We start from the raw sequence: 23,264 nt of genomic DNA on the forward strand, positions 1-23,264 counted from the left end.
AAACCAATTCTTAGAGCTAATTAAAAAGCATCATGTTGTCAATATTTGTATGTAAGCTTATCTAATCTGATCATTCTTATAATATATATAAACTCGAGACTTGACTATACTTTTAAAAATTAATTCTTAGTCTGTATTTTTTTTGTGTGTCATATTGTTACACCACTTCTCTTATATATAAATAAAAAGGAAAGGGTTGTTGAACATGTTGATTTTTTTGATTTTTTGGTGATAGTCCTTAGTTTTGCTTTTTTTAAAGGCAGTGCTTTCAGGCCTGACTTTTAAGTCATGAGGTACATCTTTTCATACGCAACGTCAATCAAATCTATGTAGGGGGTCTTTTGGCCAGGAATAGATCCGGAAATGTTCAATTTTCTCCTCATCTTTTTATAATATGATATGATTTTTGTTTCTTTCATTTACATTGGGGCTTAAAGTAACAATCAGTGTGTATTGTTCGTTTTAAAAAACTGTTTATTAATGTGTATTTTGCATTATAAGCAGTCAACCTGACTACAAACTATCAGGATCATTATTTATATTCCGTGTGTAAAGAGGTCGCGTCAATTTCGAGTGTTATCTGACATCTAAAGATATTTTAATTAGTTCAGACGTTGATATAACAATAAAAGGTCGACTGCACATGATTAATGTTGCATATTCTATTATTCAAAGCGGAATTCCGTTTATGAACGAGAAACCGTAGGCCTGTGGGCGTTATCAATTTTGGAATTAGTTATGTATGTTGTCTACGTATTATCCTGGTTCCCGATACTACGTTCCGGGCATTACCTATTTGATGTGTACCATTACGATCAGCGAACCAGTCAATCTACGTGTGTGTGTGTACATGTTTTCCCAATCGGCAATCCTCGGGTGACTCCGATTCTCTCTATATATCGGTACGGAATCGGCCGAGTTGTGACGATTGCATGAATTCCCGCCAAAATAACCGGATTACAGCTATGAAAAAAATAGTTCATGAAAGTTGCGTATAATGATATGCAATTTAATTATTAATCGTAATTTTTTTTTATCTTTTTTGATAAGTATAATAAAATGGATTCCACAAAATACAAAATAGCATTATTTTACGAGGATTTCTCATAATTTTTCACTTCCGGGCGCAGTAATACGTATGTTTTGAACAAGCTCGCAGAATTTGACAGTCAAAGTGAATTGAGAAGAAAACAGTTAGATATCAGGTAAAACAATTTAATTGTACAGAACAAACAGATGCACTTCTCACAAATAGTACAGGCTTAATCATTTATAACTCTAGTCTAGTGTTTGAACGACGGCGGTGACCTACAACAATTGGTCAGTGACTGCTTGTACGGGTCATACTGGGTCAAGTCTAAATATGTAAACATATCCACGTGATATTAGGTAGAAAATATCTACCTATTTATCCTCCTTTGTAAATCGTTTAACCAGATATATTCTCTTTCAAATACACATAAACACGAGTTGTATGAACGTTTCTTTTCTCTTGATGTAGACCTAGTGTTTTCTTGGCCTTAAACATTTGTTGATGTTTAGATTTTTGAACGACTGAATTATATACATGTATACTGAAGACTAGGGCTGTACATAATAGTGCTAACTAGAAAAGAGGACTTCTACCTCTGCCATTTTGCTGCTACCATCATATGCATCAATTAACTGATGCATTTGCCACTTTTGGATGAGCATGTAGTGACTAGTGTGTTCAAGTTCTTGTTAAGTTGTTTTGTATTAACCGCAAAAAAGAAGTAGAAGGTATACTATATTATCAGTGCACAAGATTCAATTAAGTATTTGTTATCCATCAAGTCATGTAATTTAACCTAAATAGATACATTTCAAGATGACTGTGATAGCATCAATTATGACATTGCTACATGTAGCTTCCCAATGAGAGTTAATTAAGGAAAAGCGTACTATTGTAGTATAAATTAGTAGCAAGTAATAACTCTGTGTCTTACTAACTATAGTATACACATAAAATATGTTAGGACCCGGTATATATAAAGGTGACAGTTGACCATTTGTATCGCTAGTTAATGATCTATCTTGAAACACATTCCTTCGAGTTATACTTGGAAACAATTTTATTGATCAGTCTTGGAATAAGTTTCTTGGAGATATACATGTACTTGGGAATAATATAATGATCTATCTTGGAATAAGTTTCTTGGAGATATACATGTACTTGGGAATAATATAATGATCTATCTTGGAATAAGTTACTTGGAGATATACATGTACTCGGAAATAATTTTTTGATTTATCTAGGAAAAAGTTTCTTGGAGACATACATGTACATGGAAATAGTTTATGCATCCAATGTTACAGAATAGTCTATTTATATTGTTAAGAAAAAGTTCTATGGTGTAAGAGTGTGTACCATGTCGAGGTTTAGAAAATCATTTATATATGGTGATTATCATCAAGGTTCAGATATATTTTCTGATATAAGTATAGGAAGACAATGTGTTCCAAACTGTATATCCTTTATTCTTTTTACTACAATTAATCCTGTGAGTAACTGGACAACTGAAGACCTAAATTGTACTTTACATGAGGGTGATGCTATGTACAAACACATTTGTCAGACATTAAATATTTCGCCAAGGTTCTTAACTGTGTCAGAATTACCTACTTTGTTACAAGTTGGAGGTAGTATATTTAAATTAAACAATGGCATTGACCAATTAATATATAGCGGAAATTTAAAGTCTCAATTGTATTATGTAGACACAAGTATAATGTGCTTGGAGTTTGCCATAAATTTAATTTTCCATTCAGCAGTGCATAATCAGGCATGTATAGTGATATTTTGTGACTGTGCTATAGCTATTATAAAAGATGGTAATAGGTATGCTGTGTATGATCCACATAGCCGTAATGAGTTTGGGTTTTGTTCTGGTGACGGAAAATGTTTGGTTTCTTTTCATGATAATTTGCAGTCTTTGTGTTCTTTTTTAAGAAATCTTTGTGGTACCCTCACTACAAGTGAGTTGCAAGAAATACAGTATGATATGGTGTGCATTAAGCTAACTAAAGCTAAACCATCAACAAAGAAAAACCACTCTTATAAAATTAAACTCCCCCCTAAAAAAAAACCATTAGACAAGAACAATATGAATTTTCCCATAGTTCAATTAAACCGTGTACACACAGATTTGAAAAATAGAGAAAAAGGGAATGGATCATCCGTTAAAAGAACACTGTCAAGTAGTACCATACATACCTATACAGACATTAATACAAAACGGAGAAAGATTAGCACAGATACTGGGTTATTACACATATTACATGAAAGTGAAGCAGAAAATAAAATGTTTTCAAATGTAAGCACATGTACTCCTAAGAATATAGAAAATAAAAATATAGCTTCTGATGAAGGTGTGATAATGAGTAAAAGGTCCTGCAGTTTAAAAGATGATACACCATCAGATATGACTTCAAAGCAAAGAGTTAAAAATAAGGGAAGTAATGCAGCTACAGGGAATAATAACCCTGAGATAGAGTTAATACAAGTGTCAGAACCATTTATTATATCTAATGCAGAGATAAGTGTTGCTGATAATACATGTACAAATATAGAGAACCAAAATGCAAATCTGTCCTCATACAATGTAGGCAGGCAAACTTGTACTATAGTCAATGATCTTGAAAAGTTGCAAGAGTGTTTCCAACTGTCTGTAAACAAGGGTCCTTCTTATGTTTGTACATCATGTAATCAGACCTGGTTTACAGAGAGTGTAAAATGCAGTCAATTATTTAGTAAAAACAGCCCTTTTTAAAAGTGAAGGAATATCATTAAATGAGAACTGGTTAGACAGTAATAATATCATGCCACCTGTAAATGTAGGAAACAATAATGTAGTAGAACATCCCCCAAGGGACCCAAATTATAATGAAGATACAAATAATGATTCTGATAGTGATAACTGGACTGAAGAAACTGATCTTGACAGGAGAAATACAGGTAATATGGATACAGTTTTGCAGCCAGTTGATTTCAGAGAATTTGGTAAAACACTAAATTTAGCACCCGGTGAAGGTAATACACCTTTAGGAATCTACCAAGACATCAATAGTGAGTTTCTGTCATTTCCTACAATATATTGTGGACAATCGCGCATGCCAAACAATAAACGTGTTGTCCCATTACATTACAGTACTATCTCCAAATGGGAACTGAGACATTATGATAGAAGAGTAGCTTTGTCCATACCAAATATATTCTTCAAATTAAAAAAAATTCAGTTAAAGCTCTTGCAGGATAAAATTCAGTTAGCAATGAGAAAATGTAAATTGCAAGGGAAAAAAATTACTGTTCAGGATGTATTGGCCCCTGGTGCTGCAGACACTTTTGTTCGACATAAGGAAGGGTATCAAATTTTGAGAAATCTAAGGGGTTCTCCTGCTTATTGGGAAGCTGCTAAAAAAGATTTGTTTGCACTTATAAAACAGTTAGGGATACCAGCCTGGTTTTGCTCGCTTTCTGCTGCAGAAACACATTGGCTTAGTTTGTTACAATGTCTAGGTAGACTAGTTGACCATACAGAGTATTCAGAACTGCAAATAAACCTAATGCCGTGGCAAGAAAAGTGTAGGCTAATCAAGTCTGACCCTGTTACCTGTGCCCGTTATTTTGATTATAGAGTCCAAAAGTTCTTTAAAGATATTTTAATGGACGAATTAGTAAAACCACTAGGAGAGGTGACTGATTATTTTTATAGGGTTGAATTCCAGCAACGTGGGTCTCCACACATACACATGGTCCTATGGGTGAAGAATGCTCCTGATATATCAAATGATCAAGATGAAAGGATAGAGCAATTCATAGATGACCACATTACATGTTTAAAGCAGCCAGATCTCATAAATTTATTAGCTTATCAAACACATCGTCATGCTAGAACATGTAGAAAGAAGGGGAAGTCAATTTGCAGATTCAATTTTCCGCAACCTCCTATGTCTAAAACCAGAATATTGCAACCTATGTCTGCAGGAGAGCGTGAAGAGGCAAGTGATTGTGCAAATATATATGGTAAAATTACAAAGAAATTAGATGAATACAAATCTGGTAGTGACATCAGCTATGAAGATTTTCTAATTGAGCTCAAATTAAAAGAGTCTGAGTATATAAAGGCAATACGTTGGTCTATGACCAGACCAAGAGTGTTTCTAAAAAGAGAACTGTCAGAAATTAGGATTAACTCGTACAATCCTGTAATGTTAAACTGTTGGTCTGCTAATATAGATGTACAGTTTATACTAGATGCTTACTCATGTGCTGCATACATAGTATCATATGTATCAAAAGGTCAAAGAGGAATGTCAAATTTAATGTATAGGGCAGTGAAAGAGTGCAGAGAAAATAATCTTAGTATCCAACAAGAAATTCGCTGTGTCAGTAATAAATTCTTGACTCATGTTGAAATAGGAGCACAAGAAGCAGTGTATTTGGTATTACAAATGCCATTGCGTAAATCTTCTCGTAAGGTTATATTCATCAATACCAGTCCACCGCAAGAACGGTTGATTCTCCTAAAATCATATTCTGATTTAGAAGATATGTCTAAAAGTTCAACTGATGTAGAAAGTGACAATTGGATAAAGAGATATGAAAGACGACCAAAAGCTCTAGATAAGTGGTGTTTAGCTGATTTTGTCTCGTGGTTTGAAATATCTTATCAAAAGGAAAAATTGAAAAGACAAGTTGTGACTGAAATTGATTTGCCTGAAACCAATGATATAGAAAACGAAGATGACAATCCACATGATCCAAATGAACATGAGCTATCAGAAGCAATCCAATCAAGAACAGAATACAACATGGCTGATGGTGGAATATTGAGAAAAAGACAATTCCAAAAGGTTCTGCGATATGTCAGATACAATGAGAAAAATGATCCTACCAATCATTATCGAGAACTAATTATGTTGTTTCACCATTGGAGAAAGGAAGTAAATGATATACCAACATCTTTACAGGAAGTATATGCCCTATATAAACACCATGAAAATACGATCAAAGAAACAAGAAATGCATATGAAAGAAACAGGAAAGTCTTGGAAATAGTTGAAATGAATGCAGAAAACAGAGATGATAATGATGAATCTATAGATACGCAGTTCATGCCTGAATGTTTGCACACTGATGAACAAGACATGTATGAGGGTCAGACATTAACTGAACGCTATGGTTGCTTTGATCCGGGGAAACAGCTGACACATGATGTAGGTGCAGATATGGGTGTTACTAGAAAACAAATAGAAGATGATGACTATATGTTAAATAAGATACCAGAGTCCCAGTATAGACAGATTGTTAGCACTTTGAATAATGAGCAGAAAGTGTTTTTTTATCATATATTGCACTGGTTCAAAATTAAAACTGACCCCTTGTATAATTTTCTGTCTGGTGGTGCAGGTGTGGGAAAGTCAGTTGTGACAAAAGCTATCTATCAAGCTTTAATTCGCTGTTTAAATGCATATCCAGGTGCAAATCCAGATGAAGTAAAGGTATTGCTATGTGCACCAACAGGAAAAGCTGCCCACAATATCAATGGCAATACTATTCATTCCACATTCTGCATACCTGCTAGTAAAGGATTTCAATACAAACCCCTAGACATGGAGCAATTAAATGTTTATCGCCTTAAATATAAGGAGTTGAAAGTGGTCTTGATAGATGAAATATCTATGGTTGGTTGTAAAATGTTTAATTTCATAAACTGTCGGTTACAAGAAATAATGGGAACTCAAAGTATATTTGGTGGTGTTAGCATTATAGCTATAGGCGACTTGTATCAGTTAAAACCAGTTATGGATAATTGGATATTTTCACCATTTTGTAATGAATATGGGTTTGCCAATTTATGGCAAGATAATTTTACTCTGTATGAACTCCAAACTGTTATGCGTCAACAGGAAGATGGTGAGTTTGCAAATCTGTTAAATCGCTTACGTGAGGGTTTACAGTCTGAATCAGATATCACAGTCTTACAAAGTAGGGTTATAGAATTTGAAAGTGACACAATACAGGAGTACCAACATCTATACACCACTAGAGCAGAGGTTGAACAATACAATAACAAAATATTTGAGTTGTCAACAACAAAGAATGCATATATAGAAAGCATTGACATAGTAACTGGTGATGTAGACATTACTTTGCACAAAACAATCCTTGAAAAAATACCACAAAATGATCCTTCTAAAACCATGGGTTTGCAAACTATACTAAAATTAGCTGAAAATCTGAATGCAGATATCTGCACAAATATAAGTATAGAAGATGGCTTGACCAATGGAGCTTCATGCTGTATCAAGTTCTTAGATTATCGTGTAGAAGGTTCAAAGCGTTGTAGCATAATATGGGTTCTATTTGACGATGTTAACATAGGAATGCAACAAAGACAAAAATACAGTTATCTTAGAAACACCAATGTTGAACCATCTTGGACACCTGTCTTTGAAATAACCCGTAAATTTAGAGTTGGCTACAACTCAGGCTACCAAATAATCAGACGTCAATTCCCATTACGCTTATCAGCTGCGAAAACAATACACAAATCCCAAGGAAGTACATTAAATAATGTAGTTGTCAACTTCAGTAATAGAAAGAATTGCCATATGCACTATGTTGGTCTAAGCCGAGTACGTAGTTTGTCAGGTCTGCATATTTTAAATCTATATGAAGAGAAAATATCAGTTTCCACAGATGTAATGATAGAAATGGACAGACTGAGGTCCACAGCTAACTTATCTCTGGTAATACCCACTCTGTCATATAGTGAAAATATGATTACCATAGTGTTCCACAATATTAGATCCTTGCATCTACATATACACGAATTAAAGAAGGAAAATAACATATTACAAAGTGATGCAATTGGCATTGCTGAAACACGGCTCCACTTAGCAGACCAAGATGGGGATTATGAGCTCCCAAATTTTACAATTTATAGGAACGACTGTGAGGCAAGACCAGGAGCAAGACCATACCATGGATCTGTTGTTTATGGTAGAAATTGTGTCACATTCGAGAAAAAGATAACATACAGACAAATTGAAGTAACATCTGTTATAATATGCAAGAATAACTTCAGGCTAAGAGCATTGTTTATATATAGTCCACCTAAAATTGCAAGTGGCAATAACTTCAAACTTTTATTAGACAGTCTTGCCTGTACTATCCCCCTTGGAGAAAAAACTGTTATACTTGGTGATTTTAACATAGATTCACAAAAAGATGATGTATTGAAAAAAATATTTACAAATTTGAATTATACTGAACTGCCTATTCACATAACAACAGACTATCGGAGCAGTCTTGATCGAATATTCACAAACATTGAAAATGATGATTTAAAGTATGGTGCATTAGAATCTTACTACTCTGATCACAAACCTATATACATGTGCCTGCCTGTTTAGTAAATGATGAATATATATATAGTAAGATAAGAACTATTTAACTGTAATGGCTATGGTTATACCCTGAGGCAAAAGATATCTATATACATAGGTTATCTTTACTCAATCAATCAAATAGATCTCCAAAATTAACCACTTGACAGTACATGTATGAGGAGAATTTGCATTTAACATATTTTATGTCATCAGCTTCACCAGAATATTACTTATGATATATAAAACCATTACCCCACCTTGAAGTTGAATAGTCGTTCCCTTACTATTATGAGTAAATAAGTTAAACAGCCTGGTATTGTGGCATATGTAAATATAAGTTTTTATTCTGAAAATTACATTATGTTCATGTTATACAGTATGAAAATGTGTGTTCAAGTACTTGTACAGTCAACTATTAATCACTAAACACTACATATTATAAATAACTAAAATATGCATCAGGTTCAGGTCATAGACCTGAACTATATATATATATATACTAATCAATACCTCTGCATTCCTGCAGTTAGTATTGACAAGCTAAAAAGTAAGTATAATGCTATACTTGTATACATGTACACATCATGACATGTAATTGATGTCAATTTGTATCTAGCTGAGAGGAATCTAAATAACATTCACACTACATCAATATACTCTCGTAATAACTACTTCATTTGTTTATTAATATATCTCTGAAATAATTGAATTCAGTACCAAGCTATCTTCTTGATAACCTATATGTTTAAATATCCATATTAGACTTACTAATTTAACAAGCTTATATATAATACTTTGCATTTTACTTTCAGAATGAACACTATACAAGCTCTCAAGACAAATGGAAGGAACCAACCCTACCATGTACCACTTAAGGCAACTGTTGTAAAACAAGGCCAAACAAGGAACTACCAGCTAGATGGTAAAAGCAAATCCACCACCAAAATGGGCCTTGCCGATGTTACTGGAGCCATGCTGGCTCTATGTTATGATGAAGGAAAAGTTACCATGATGAAAGAGGGCAACCAAATAATGATGAGAAACTACATTTACAGGGACAATACCATCATTATAACCAGCCAAACAAAACTATCAAGGACATCGGCAATGGGTAGTATACCTACTGGATACCTGACGACAGCAAAGACCCTGATAGAGGACGTAGATAGTCCAACTATGATGATAAGTGCTGCCAAAACAGCAGGATTAGGCCAGGCTGTTTCTATAATAGCAAAAGTGGTTAAGGTAATAATCATATAGATCACAGAACCAATGTTGATTAAAATAATCATCAATAGAAAAATAACAAATAATAGATAAATCTTTTAAAAAAAACATAAAGTTGAACAATATACTTGAAATCATAGTTTAATATTGCATCAATTGATTACATAGATAGTAATGGCAGAGTGATTGTTCAAAATAGTCTGATATGCTGGTAAATACTATTAATTATTTTCTTTAAAGCACTATATTAAAACATTGTTTAGATATCAAGTTAATAGCATGTATGTTCAATTGTAAAATGATTCTATATATATTTACAGGAAGAAGCTACTACTCAGAAAACACTATCCAAAACTCAGGAAAAGGTTGATTACAAGGCCATTACCCTTAAAGATGACAGTGGTGAAATCAAACTGTCACTTTGGAGACAGCATGCCAGTCTTGCCCTTTCAGTTGGGGAGTTTTACTATATAGCTAATGTGAAGACTCATGTGTTCAACAATGAAATGTCACTGAACAATACATACAACACTAAAATAGAGGTTAGTAAGAAACATATATATATATATAACATCACTGAAAACACATATATTGTCGAAATCCGGATATGTTGTACTAAAGAAATATTGACACCGAATGTTTGTGGCACAACATCCTGTCCACAAGTTAACAACTATTTTTTTTCTGTGACGTATTAAATTTATATTAAGATCCAGTTTGTTACATCTTGTGATCAATTTTATTTGGCAATAGTCAATGGCAGTCAGCAGGGTTAAAGAACATCAGTTGTTCGACCTGTTAGTCAAATGCGTTTTGTTTAAATATACTTTTTCACTCTTATGGTCTTTTGGAAAATGTTGTTTGTGCTGTTTATAGACCCTTCTACAACGAAATTTGTTTGACATGCACACGTATAAAAATTGCAGTTCTTATCCAACGCAGTCATAGGTTTGAACGTAGTTTTCAATTTAGACTCCTATATACATGTATGTATATATAAATTGTTACTGTCATCTACTATTGTGGGTTATATTTACTGTGGAGTTTTACGTTCTGCAAAAGGCAACTAATATACAAACGTTTGACAAAGGCATATGAGGTTCTTCGTGACAATGAAATCCACAAAAATAATTATTTAACAAATGATAATCAGATCCTACAAAACAGTTGTACTAGTCAAAGAGGACAAAAAGACAATAACAGTAGAACAACAATATATAAAAAGAGCAAAATAAGCAAAAATAGAGAATGTAACAAACTCCTAAAATAGGTTTGTTAAAACAGAGCACATGTCATCTAACTCATAATTAGATATAAGAAAATGTGGTGTGATTTGCAATGTGACAACAATACAAGTCACATATTGTCAAATTTAGCCATCAATTACAAGGTCAGCACCTTTAATTTGTAAGGCAAAAACTTCCAAAAATACCGATATTGCATGCTACATTGTGTATACTGTAAGACGATATTGATAGTTGCATACAACAATCACCAGTTATATGTAAAATAACCAGTATGTAGTACACAATTAATATAATCCATATAGAAGTCTAAAAACAAATGTAACCAATCATACTAATAACAACACAATATTTCAGATTAGAGAAGCACCAGTAAGAAGTATTAATGTAATAGTAGATGGCTATTACATGGAAGACAATCATATAGTGTTGGTATGTAATATACCAGGAACAGAAGAATACAAAGATTATAAAATTGAAGAAGACCTGATGTCATCCATTGTTGGTGATGGAGAAGAGGTAGACACTGTCCTACCCCCCCTACTACCTCTGTCTGTTATGATAGAGGTAAAAGGAAACGACAGTGAAATACTGACAATTAATATATGTTAAATTACAGAATTTAGTATAGCTGCTGTTTGACAGTGTTCTCCCCAGATATATTTATTAAGGGCATACAATATAGTTTTCAAATAGCATTTATTTTTTATCTGATTTAATCAAATATGTAACAAAAAATATATATCAACTTTAATAAATATCAACATTTGCTGTCTATATATCAATATGAAAAAAAATATGCACTATTTGCAATATACAGTTCATAAAATTTGGTCCACATAATCCCCCTGCAAAATGAAACAAAATGTTGTTTTAAAAAATAGGGGTCCATGCACTTGCAATCAAATTAAATTAGTTTAATTGATAAGAATCGGTAGAAATATGCATCTTCTCCCGATATGTCACAATTAGACGTCTCTAAAACAACATCTTACGTTAGAAACATCATTACCACCCTTGTTAGCATCATGGTTAATGTACAATCTTTTTCTTAAAGTATTAAAGAATCCCATCCATATAATAATCTGTAAAGAAAAGTACTTAAGATAGCATCACATTTTACAATAGATCATCAAATATCAATGAAGGTTCTGGGGAGAACACTAGCTATTTTTCCAACATATATTATGAATATTATCTGCCCATGCAAACTTGGTTGTGATATGACATAGTATACCTTGTATATTTTTTAACATATATTATAAATATTATCTGCCCATGTAAACTTGGTTGTGATATGACATAGTATACCTTGTATACAAATACATGATTATATGAATGAATATTGTTACTTGGTGCAAATATCTATGGATAATCTGTTAACATAAAGTTATAAATTTTACAAAGGTTATGAGTCTACATAAAAGGTTATCCTGAAATAAATAAACAATAGCATGACAAGCTTATATATATTACATATCATACTGATAACTATTATTTATTGCATGTTCAGTCTCAGGCACTAAACTAACTTCCAATGATGATGTGGGATGGGATGTAAAAATAATGCAAATATTAAACTTTCCAACAGTATTAGATTTAAAGACATGTCCAAAGGGTACTACAATCTTGATAGTAACTTTATGGGATAAGTCAAATATTATAGTTGATTTTTATATGTATATATGTTGAAATTATTATGTAGTTTTTAGAAGATATTTTTACTTTGTGATGCATTTTATGAAGTATTTAGAAGATATTGTTGCTTTGTGATTCATATTTATGAAGTTTTAAGAAGATATTTTTACTTTGTGATGCATATGTACATCACTATGATGTCCATTGTTCATGTTGTTACTGAAGATATTTAGAGATATGGCTAGATGCTTGCCTATTGCTTTACACACACACAGTTATCATATGTATGTATATGTTGAAATAACTAAAGTTCTAAGAAATTTATAATATTTGGTGCTACATATGTGCATCTATAGGATGCAACATAGATACATAGAGCTTTAGCAAGTAATATATTTAAATGTATGATAAACTATTGTTAACTTTTTCTTATATGTATATATGTTGACATATTTATGTAGTTTTTAGAAGAATTTCACTGTGAGATGCATATATGCATCATAATGATGCACTATTGTTACTATAGACACCATGAGATATGACTAGATACTAAACTTAATATACACACATATAGTTGTCATGTGTATGTATATGTTGAACTAATCTAAGTTATAAGATAATCTATTATATATTGCAACTATAAAATGCTTAAGTATTTTATGAAACATGAAGCTTCAGAAAGACAATCGTTACCTTACATATATCTTTATAACAAAAAACATATATCCATATAAATTATTATTATGTCAAATGTATCGTAAACTATGTATACAACTACAATAATATTCACTTCCTGGAATATAAATTATTTCTAACACAACTTCGTCATATAACTGTAAACATATATTATACAAAACCAAGAGTTACAAAAAATATCCCAAATAATTATGATATACAGATCTCAAACCCAACACAGTCAATACATATATATCACATATAATACACACCAATATAAGCAGAACATTAGAATAACATGATTTGAAAAAATAAATACCCCTGGTTGGGTCCAGCAAATCAAAATACATACATGTATATATGAAAATAAAAGTATTATATATTCACTAACATCTATTGCCAGGTGGAGAGCAACTACAAAATAATACCTAATATGTAATACATGTACTGAAATTTGTTGCCAGGTGGAGAGCAACTACAAAATAAAACCTAATATGTAATACATGTACTGAAATTTGTTGCCAGGTGGAGAGCAACTACAAAATAAAACCTAATATGTAATACATGTACTAACATTTGTTGCCAGGTGGAGAGCAACTTCAAAATAAAACCTAATATGTAATACATGTACTAACATTTGTTGCCAGGTGGAGAGCAACTACAAAATAAAACCTAATATGTAATACATGTACTAACATTTGTTGCCAGGTGGAAAGCAACTACAAAATAAAACCTAATATGTAATACATGTACTAACATTTGTTGCCAGGTGGAGAGCAACTTCAAAATAAAACCTAATATGTAATACATGTACTAACATTTGTTGCCAGGTGGAGAGCAACATCAAAATAAAACCTATTATGTAATACATGTTATATATCTGATTACAATGAATGTTTGGTTCAGATTATACAGACAAATGTTAAAGGACTACAAATATAATCATTTGTATGAACAAATCTAAAATGTTGTCATTCAGTACTACCAAGTATAAGGATAATTATGCTACTATATCTGTTCCTATATACAGAGTAAATGTAATTTTTATACCCATATACTACACTAAAAATCACTCCAAAAAGAAGTTGCTAAGTGAATGCAACTATTATAAGTCTAAATACTATTAATTACTATTTTATACACACTCTATCTTTGTTGCCAGGTTGAAAATATAATCAAAATAGCAAGAAATCCACAATTAACTAACAAAGTATAGTGCAATGTAAATAGTCCTTTTCATGATATCATCTATTTTATACAAAACCATTAAATAACATATCTCTCATCATAAGTTACAGTATTAATATTTAATGTTAATGTTTTTATGAAATACTACTTATCAATTAAGATGTGCAATACAAGATTATATATTTACATGAAGATATACTTTGTTAAAAGTGTAGCTCATATCTACCTCATTGTTAAAATTTACATTGCTATAAATTTGAGATTGTCAGTATGTTGCCATAGTTACAAGATTATATATTTACATGAAGATATACTTTGTTAAAAGTGTAGCTTATATCTACCTCATTGTTAAAATTTACATTGCTATAAATTTGAGATTGTCAGTATGTTGCCATTGTTTACAAATAAATATAATATAACATCTCAATGCAAAATGTATTTTATAATATGGCCACTATATCAATTATCATCCATGCAAAAGTAGAAACTTAGTATAGCCAATATATAAATCAACAGATACACAATAAACTATGTGTAAGTCAGTTATATCAACCAGTCATACAAATTGATCATAAACATCAAAGTGCACTAAGATTAAATACCAACTTCCTAGTTCAAATACTATACCGTGACCTGTGTTGCATAAACATTGCATATAGCTCACCATATTCTAATATTCTGGGGTATCCAAGGATAACTGGTAAATACCATCATACATAAAAGATGGACAAATACATAAGTGCAACAGGATATTCTTGCATAGTTCTATAGTACCAAATCAACACTTAATATAAAAGACAAACACAAATATTACTTATCAAAGTTTAGCTGAAAGTATATCCATATATATTTGAACCACAGGTCGTTCCAATATAGATCCTTATAAATACAAAGATGTAGTATGATTGCCAATGAAACGACTGTAATTCATGACTACCAGTAACCAACCACATTTGCAAACTTGAATAAAATGCAGTTAAAAAATTGTATTTATTACTATCAAAAAAATTCCACACTATATACTAAAGTATAACAGTATTTGACTATAAGTATGTTTAAAAAAGTACCAGCTGGACACAATGTACTATATAAAAAAGAATATTTGGTGTAGTATGATTGCCAATGAGACAACTGTCCACAAAAGACCAAAATGACAGACATTAACAACTATAGGTCAGCGTACGCCTATCAACAATAATCAAAGCCCATACCGCATAGTCAGCTATAAAAGCATAAGTTCATATAAAAGTAAGAAAAATCGCCTCCATATAATCTTTGGAATATAACATTAAAAAAAACCTGGTTTACTAACATCTAAGGTAACCATAGAATTGGAATAAAAATACACACAACCTTTAATTAACTGCCTTTACAGCGCCTTCGCGCTTTGATTATCAGTTGGTTTTCTTGCTATATCTTTAATTTTTGCACTGGTAAATTTGGGGTTCATTTATACTGTAAACAGTTTGGTCTGAGCCATGGCTCTTAGTTGAAGGCCATACTGTAAGCTATATGGCTCTACATTTAAGGCCCTACTTTAAGCTATACTGTATACATGGCTCTATGTTATAGGCCCTACATTAAGCTATACATGGCTCTATGTTGAAGGCCCTACTTTAAGCTATACATGGTTCTATGTTATAGGCCCTACATTAAGCTATACATGGCTCTACATTGAAGGCCCTACTGTAAGCTATACATGGCTCTATGTTAAAGGCCCTACATAAAGCTATACATGGCTCTATGTTGAAGGCCCTACTTTCAGCTATACCGATCTACGTTGAAGGCCCTACTGAAAGCTATATGGCTCTACTTAAGGTCCTATTGTAAGCTATAAGTGCGAAAATATAATTTATAAAACTACATTGTGTCTTTGATAGTATTGTCTGGTTGGCACTCATACCACATTAACACATCATCTTATTTTTATACTGTAAAAATATATCATAATTAAAACCATATATTTTATTTGGGTTATATTGCTAGATGTTAACATGAGCACTTACATTATTTTTTATATTGCAGGTTGGCAGTTAATTATGTAAATGTAGAGGAGGAGAAGTGCGAGACAAAATTGCTGGACATATATGAAGCTTGCTTGGCATTCTACTCATTGAAGAAACAAGCACCTCCTAGTAAAGACTTAGTAGGTAAGCTGATACCAAGAATTTTTGGTGTCAGTTCTACCAATAAATTCTTTAAAAGTGATTACAAAAAAAAAATTGTATACGAACAGTTAAAATTGAGGCCTCAGAATAGCAGCCCTGTAGTTATTCCAGCTTATTGTTCAGCTCTTGAGGAAGAAAATCATTATAAAATAAGATGTCCTTTACCAACTCTGGTTAATAATGAACAACAATTTTGTGATGTAACATTTGGCAAAGATGACACATGGCTGACACTGAATAATACAAATTTCAAAAGTGGATTTCCACTGCAGATAAACCAGGCAAATGTGGATGGTATGCTTAATGTTATATGTTCCCTTAAACTTTGTAGTGGGATAAAAACTCATGCTGAAGTCAATTCAAGTGCATTTCATAAGGAAACTTGTTGTTTGTTGATTGACCCTGAAAATAGTTATGAAACACTGAAATCAAAATCCTGTCAAATTATGTTAAACTGGATCGGAAAAAGTGTAACCTGCATGAGATGTGTAGATTCATATTCTAAAACACAATCCAAGAATAAAAGCAAGAAACGGCTTAATGAAAATGAAAATTTATCCCAACTGAACGTTAAAAAAAAATGTGTCGATGAAAAACCAGCTTTAAAAGAAATGAAAAATAGTATGAATTGTATTGAACCAGAATCTTTGAAACCTTTGCCTGAAAATAAAATTATAACCACTCAAATTAATGAAAATCAAGCTATTTCTATTCCCGATGAAACTGTGAAAAATCCAATCGATGAAAATCAACCTATTTCTATTCCTGATGAAACTGTGAAAAATTCAATCCAACTTTCAGAGAAGGATCATGATGATCTAGAAGAAATTTTGAAATTAGTTTTAAAAACGGATGTCTCAGAAAATTTTGTACTTCTATTGATATCGCAGCTGAATAACTGCAAAAAAGGTTTAGATGTTCATCAGAGAAGGTGGGACCCTAAAATAATTAGTTTGTGCCTAACTCTTTTTATAAGGTCTCCACAAACATACAATGACCTTAAACAATCTGGATTTCTTGAATTGCCATCAAAACGGTTATTGCAGTACTATAAAAATTCTGTAAAACAAACTCCTGGTTTTAACCAAGGTAATATTACTTGGATGACTTAAGAAATGGAAAAACAAAAAATTTCTGAATTTGGAAAACATGGACGAAATGTCTATTCAGGATGACCTAATTATCACAAAATCTGGTGATTCCTGGAATATTGTTGGCTTTGTTGATATGGACACCACTAACAATAATATTGATATAATTTGTAAAGGAAAAAAAACTGTGGCGCTTGCCACTCATGCTCTCCAGTTTGTTTTCCATGGACTTACTGGCTTCAGATGGCCTATTGCATATTTTGGATCTTATCCGGCAACAGCACATCAACTTTACACAACATTTTGGAAGTGTGTTGATATAATGGATGATCATGGCTTTACTATTGATTATGTTATGGCTGATGGAGCCTCAACCAATCGCACTTTCACAAATATGTTATTTAACAAATGTAATCCCAGGGAACATGATTTTGTGTTTCGTGATGTTTTTTGTAAAAGTCACAAAATGTTTGCTATTCAGGATATAATGCATGTCATTAAAAAAATTAGAAATAATACAGAGTCTAGTAAACAGGAACACAAAACAAAAGCTGGAAGATATCTCATTATTAATGATAAACCAATAATATGGGAGCACTGGATTGAAGCATTTAAATTCAATTTTCAAAATGGCTTTGCAATACATCATAAGCTTACAGAGGAACATATATATCTGACACCTGCATCAAAAATGCGCAATCAATTGGCAATTCATGTATTAAACAAGGACATGCTTTATCTCATGAAATCGTATCAGGCAACTTTACCCAGGCCTCAGATGTTGGCATCAACTGTAGAGCTACTTGAACATACCTCCCAGTTGGTAGAAATATTTTGTACCCAGAATCAGACAGTTTCATCAATGGATAATCCAAAGTTTGCAAAACTAATGAACATTCTTAACTTTTTTAATTCGTGGGAAGAGACTGTAAAAAAATCTGTTATGATGGTAGACTCCAAAAATTTAATAACCAGAGAAACCCGAGAAGACATTAATTCGTCAATAATGGGATTTATTTCATTTTGTCAAGTTATGCTTAAGAATGGTAATAGCATTAACCCTGGGTATCTTAATTCCGATTTAGTGGAAAACTTGTTTGGCCAACAAAGAGGAATAAGGAATGGTGCCAACACAAACCCAACTTTAGCACAGTATGGGCCTGCAAATACGGCTATAATTCTTGGGCAATGCACTGTCTCCAATAAATCGAATTCTGGAAAAACAGCCTCCTTTTTCACAGCAACAACACCATGTCCTTTGAACCCAGCTAGAAATAAGTCCAATGTTGCTATGAAGAGAGGAATTCGACTTTAATGTCACAATAATCAATCACATTTTATATAAAAAATTAACCTTTTAAAGATTTTAAGCTTTTAGTAAGATTTTATTTTGGTCTTAACATAGAAATTTATTCTCAGACAATAAAAGGCTTTGAGAAATGGGAGTAAATGTTTCAGCGAAACATTTCATTATTTCATCACATGGACTCTGTGACATCCATAAAGCATCATAAAGGGCCAAAAAGAAATAGCGTGTCTAATTTGACCAAGAGCTCTACTGTGATAGTCGAGTTGACATATTTATAGACCCTCATTGATAGGATTTCAACCTCCTGTGGTAAGCCGACAAATGTGCACATTTTCCCCTCAAAATTATGAATCCATGATTATTCGATAGACATGCTATAAAATATTGATAATTTCTACTCGCCGATTGTAATTTCCAGCTAAGATTATTGAACATGTGGTCTAACATCTGTAGTTACCTGTGTAAAAATATAGTTTGCCGACCTGAGGTCAAAGGTTTTTTGCCGACAAAAAATTAAAGAGGGTAAATCGTTTACGGTGAAGAATTGTTTTCCGTTTTTAATGAAACTTGACAGATTTTGCTAATTATTTTTTTAATCATCGGAAATGTCCTTCTTGGTGAAATTCGAATTAAAGCTGTTTTATTATGCTGTACAATATTGGTAACTGAGTCATAATCTTTAAATTTATTTCAAGTACAAATTATTCTGCGCGATAGAAAAATGTACAAGGGTGTACTTGAAATAAATTTAAAGACTTGTAAATTATAATTTGAATGAATTCATTGTCATCTTCTTATTCTTCTGCAATAATATTAAAACTCTATTTTAAACAAAAGCTGCTGGTTTTTAAAACCAGTTATGAACGAAAATGTTATAAAACAGATATTATAAAATAAAAAGTAAGGATATCAGAAGGATTATTTAAAGTCAAACGCACATGACTGTCAAAAATGAACGGACAATGCTACGGCAATAAATAGAAAACGACAAAAGACAAACAACGATCGCAAAGTAAATGAATAAACAGCAAAACAAGTTTACAATCGCACAATAGACGATAATATTATAAGTAAAGACTATTTCACAACAAAATCAAATCTTGAGAGCCGGGTGCGACGTGATTTTTTTACACTGATGGCCGACTACCGTTACGCTAAAATATTTGTATTAAAACATTTACCGACTGTATCAACCTATGAAGTGTTTGTTTTAAACATTTAACGACTGTGTCAACCTTTTATAAGTTGTTATAATTTTTTATAAGTTGTTATAAACATTTAATGGCTGTGCCAACCCTTAGAAAGTTGTAACAAACATTTAACGACTGTCCCAACTCTAAAAACGTTGTGACAAACATTTTTTGACTGCATCAACGTCTGAATAGTTGACACAAACAAATTTTAACTGTCTCAACTATGAAAAGGTTGGGACGGACATTATGCAACTGCCACAACTATTAGAAAGACTGTAATAAATAGATTTTGACTGTGACAACACCGTAAACCACTGCAACAGTTCTGAAATGACTGATGGTAGCATTTTTTGACTTTCACAACCCGTAGAAAAGTTGGGACAGACATAAATAAACTGTTGCAACGAAATATGACAGATTTGACAGTCATTGCTGGTCTTTTACAGACTAAAACAGTCGTACAATGACTGTTACTGGTATGGACAGTTGTTTTTTCGTCCAGTAGTGGTGCATGATGACTAGTTTGAACTGTAAATTAGCCGATACAATTCTATTCTATTAGACATGGACACTGAAGAAGGAGTAACAAAAATACTGATATTGCTATAAAGAACCTAGTCGGTTTTGTATTTCAGATCTGATGGCATATTCACCAACAATAACATATTCAACTGATTCAATTTCTGATTATTCAAACCATTACCAGTTGACTAAGATAATTGAAAACATTCCTGGATTTGTGCCGTCCGTTGGAACATGTTTAAGTATTGCTATAGTAAAGTGGCTAGCAGATGGTGAAATAAGCAGGCACGTCCGGTTGTAATTGGTACGTTGAATTCGATACTCCATAAATGAAGACTTCCATGTACTCTGTATTTTAAAGGAACCCTTAAAATAACCCATAAGGGTTCCAGAGGTTACTATATAATATTCGAATTTCTTCCCTTTTTTAGTACCTCTAATTCGATTAAGTCAAAATAATCAGCGCCTCATGTGTTTTTATTATAATTTTCGAATGTTAATTGCCATGATTGTATATTCCAGTTTCTTTAAGTATGAGTCCTTTGTTATCATCACTGGCTTAAATAAAAGAATTACGCACTTGTTCCAAGGGTGTATTTAATAACCTCTTTCCACATACCATCGTCTGTCTATCAACCGGTCAATTTGTCTTTCTATCTCCTGACTTTGAGCCTTACTATTAATGTTCATCCATTTGATCGTTAGTCTGTCTAATTTCTGACGTATTTTTAGCAAGATATCTGATCTTTTTGAACACGTGGTACCAAGATTGGTATTTACAAGCGATGCTACAGCTATGTGACAAGTAAAATGACCCGTAAATGTGTAAAAACAAAACAAACACAATTTATACTTATTATCAAATATTTGGGTTGTCCTCCCTATGTTTTGAGTCTAGACAAGAACCCTTACCACGTGAACACCAGGAGACCATAATAGTCCGTCGGAAGGGGACGATAAATGGCTGACCCGTGTTAAGAGAGAGCCATATCTCTTGCACGTTAAAGACACTCTTGTAGATTTTGAAAAAGAGAATGCTAATGCCGCTTTTACACATTTTATTTCGATTTCTATCGAACAGCGGTATACTACTATTGAAGATGTATATATTGCATCTGTTAAATTTTGTCTTACTAAATACTGCAAAATGTGTAAAAAAAATCCAACACAATTAATACCAATTATAAAATAATTGGGTTGTCCACCCTTTGTTTTGAGTCAAGGCAAGCACCCCCGTTGACCCTTACCACGTGAACATCAGGGCGTTTTTTACACATTTATTTTGATTTCGATCGAACAGCGGTATACTACTATTGCAGATATATATATATTGCATCTGTTAATTCTTGTGCATATCCTCCACTACTTGTTTTCACATACTTAAGGGGTAAAAGAACTTGCTAGTCCATAACATTTTCAGAATAACTTACGACCAATGTTTTTCGTAAGATTTTGGAAACCGACAACAAATATTATAAGTAATGAAATTAGCCTATTCTTACCAACATCATCATTCTCAAGTACTGACTGAAGTATAATGCTTTTTGTTTATTTATGAATATTTACTCCTTAAACGTTGCACTGTAACATGATTACATTGTGTATTTTTCATATGTGCAATTTGCACACCCAATATTCTTTACACCATTATCATACTACGTGTACGTAGAAAAAAATGTTTTTTTACAGAATTAATGTCATTGAAATATCGAGGAGCAATTTGCTTTTTGTAGATTTAAAAAAATGTTTATCTTTTAGTCCACATTTTCTGAGATTCAGATAATAATGTTAAACCATTTTGATACGGTCATATATTGGTATAACCTTGGCGTCGTCGTCGTCGTCCGAAGGCATTTGGTTTTCGCACTATAACTTTAGTATAAGTAAATAGAAATCTATAAAATTTAAACACAGGGTTTATGGTCATAAAAGGAAGGTTGAGATTGATTTTAGGAGTTTTGGTTCCAACAGTTTAGAAATTAGGGGCCAAATGGTCCCAAATAAGTATTTTTCTTGGTTTCGCACTCTAACTTTAGTAAAAGTGAATAGAAATCTATGAAGTTTTAACATAAGGTTTATGACCACTAAAGGAAGGTTGAGATTGATTTTTGGAGTTTTGGTCAAAACAGTTTAGGAATTAGGGGCCAAAAAAAGGTCCAAAATAAGCATTTTTCTTGGTTTTTTTTGCACAATAACTTTAGTATAAGTAAATAGAAATCTATGAAATTTTAACACAAGGTTCATGTCCACAAAAGGAAGGTTGGGATTGTTTTTGGGAGTTTTGGTTCCAACAGTTTAGGAATTAGGGTCCAAAAGGGTCACAAATTAAACTTTGTTTGATTTCATAAAAAAATGAATTATTGGGGTTCTTTGATATGCCATATCTAACCGTATATTTAGATTCTGAATTTTTGGTCCTGTTTTCAAATTGGTCTACATTAAGGCCCAAAGGGTACAGGATTAAACTTAGTTTGATTTAAACAAAAGTTGAATTTTTGGGGTTCTTTGATATACTGAATCTAAAGATGTACTTAGATTTTTGATTATGGGCCCAGTTTTCAAGTTGGTCCAAATCGGGATCCAAAATTAAACTT

At 32.4% G+C, this 23,264-nt stretch overlaps 1 protein-coding gene and 1 long non-coding RNA gene across 2 annotated transcripts in view; both read left to right on the top strand.

The window, feature by feature from the left end:
• The window catches only part of LOC143054561 (uncharacterized), a 37,799-nt gene extending 18,061 nt beyond the window's left edge, over positions 1-19,738 (top strand). Inside the window, exon 2 of the long non-coding RNA XR_012971732.1 lies at positions 16,413-19,738. This is a non-coding gene — a long non-coding RNA (uncharacterized LOC143054561). The remainder of the gene's footprint in view (positions 1-16,412) is intronic.
• LOC143054558 (uncharacterized) lies at positions 1,063-14,821 on the top strand. Its single transcript, XM_076227579.1, has 4 exons — positions 1,063-1,205; positions 9,228-9,660; positions 9,963-10,184; positions 11,244-14,821. The coding sequence occupies exons 2-4, from the start codon at positions 9,229-9,231 to the stop codon at positions 11,496-11,498; spliced, it is 909 nt and encodes a 302-aa protein (XP_076083694.1). The 5' UTR covers positions 1,063-1,205; position 9,228; the 3' UTR covers positions 11,499-14,821.
• Positions 19,739-23,264: the final 3,526 nt, after the last annotated feature.

Source organism: Mytilus galloprovincialis, chromosome 12, assembly GCF_965363235.1.
Source record: "Mytilus galloprovincialis chromosome 12, xbMytGall1.hap1.1, whole genome shotgun sequence".
Taxonomy (NCBI): Eukaryota; Metazoa; Mollusca; class Bivalvia; order Mytilida; family Mytilidae; genus Mytilus; species Mytilus galloprovincialis.

What these genes read in the sequence shown, in the direction of transcription:
- LOC143054558 (XM_076227579.1), top strand. Translation starts at nt 9,229, where the DNA reads ATGAACACTATACAAGCTCTCAAGACAAATGGAAGGAACCAACCCTAC. An exon ending in TAATAGCAAAAGTGGTTAAG is followed by an intron (nt 9,661 to 9,962) that starts GTAATAATCATA and finishes ATATATTTACAG; the next exon opens with GAAGAAGCTACTACTCAGAA. An exon ending in CATACAACACTAAAATAGAG is followed by an intron (nt 10,185 to 11,243) that starts GTTAGTAAGAAA and finishes ACAATATTTCAG; the next exon opens with ATTAGAGAAGCACCAGTAAG.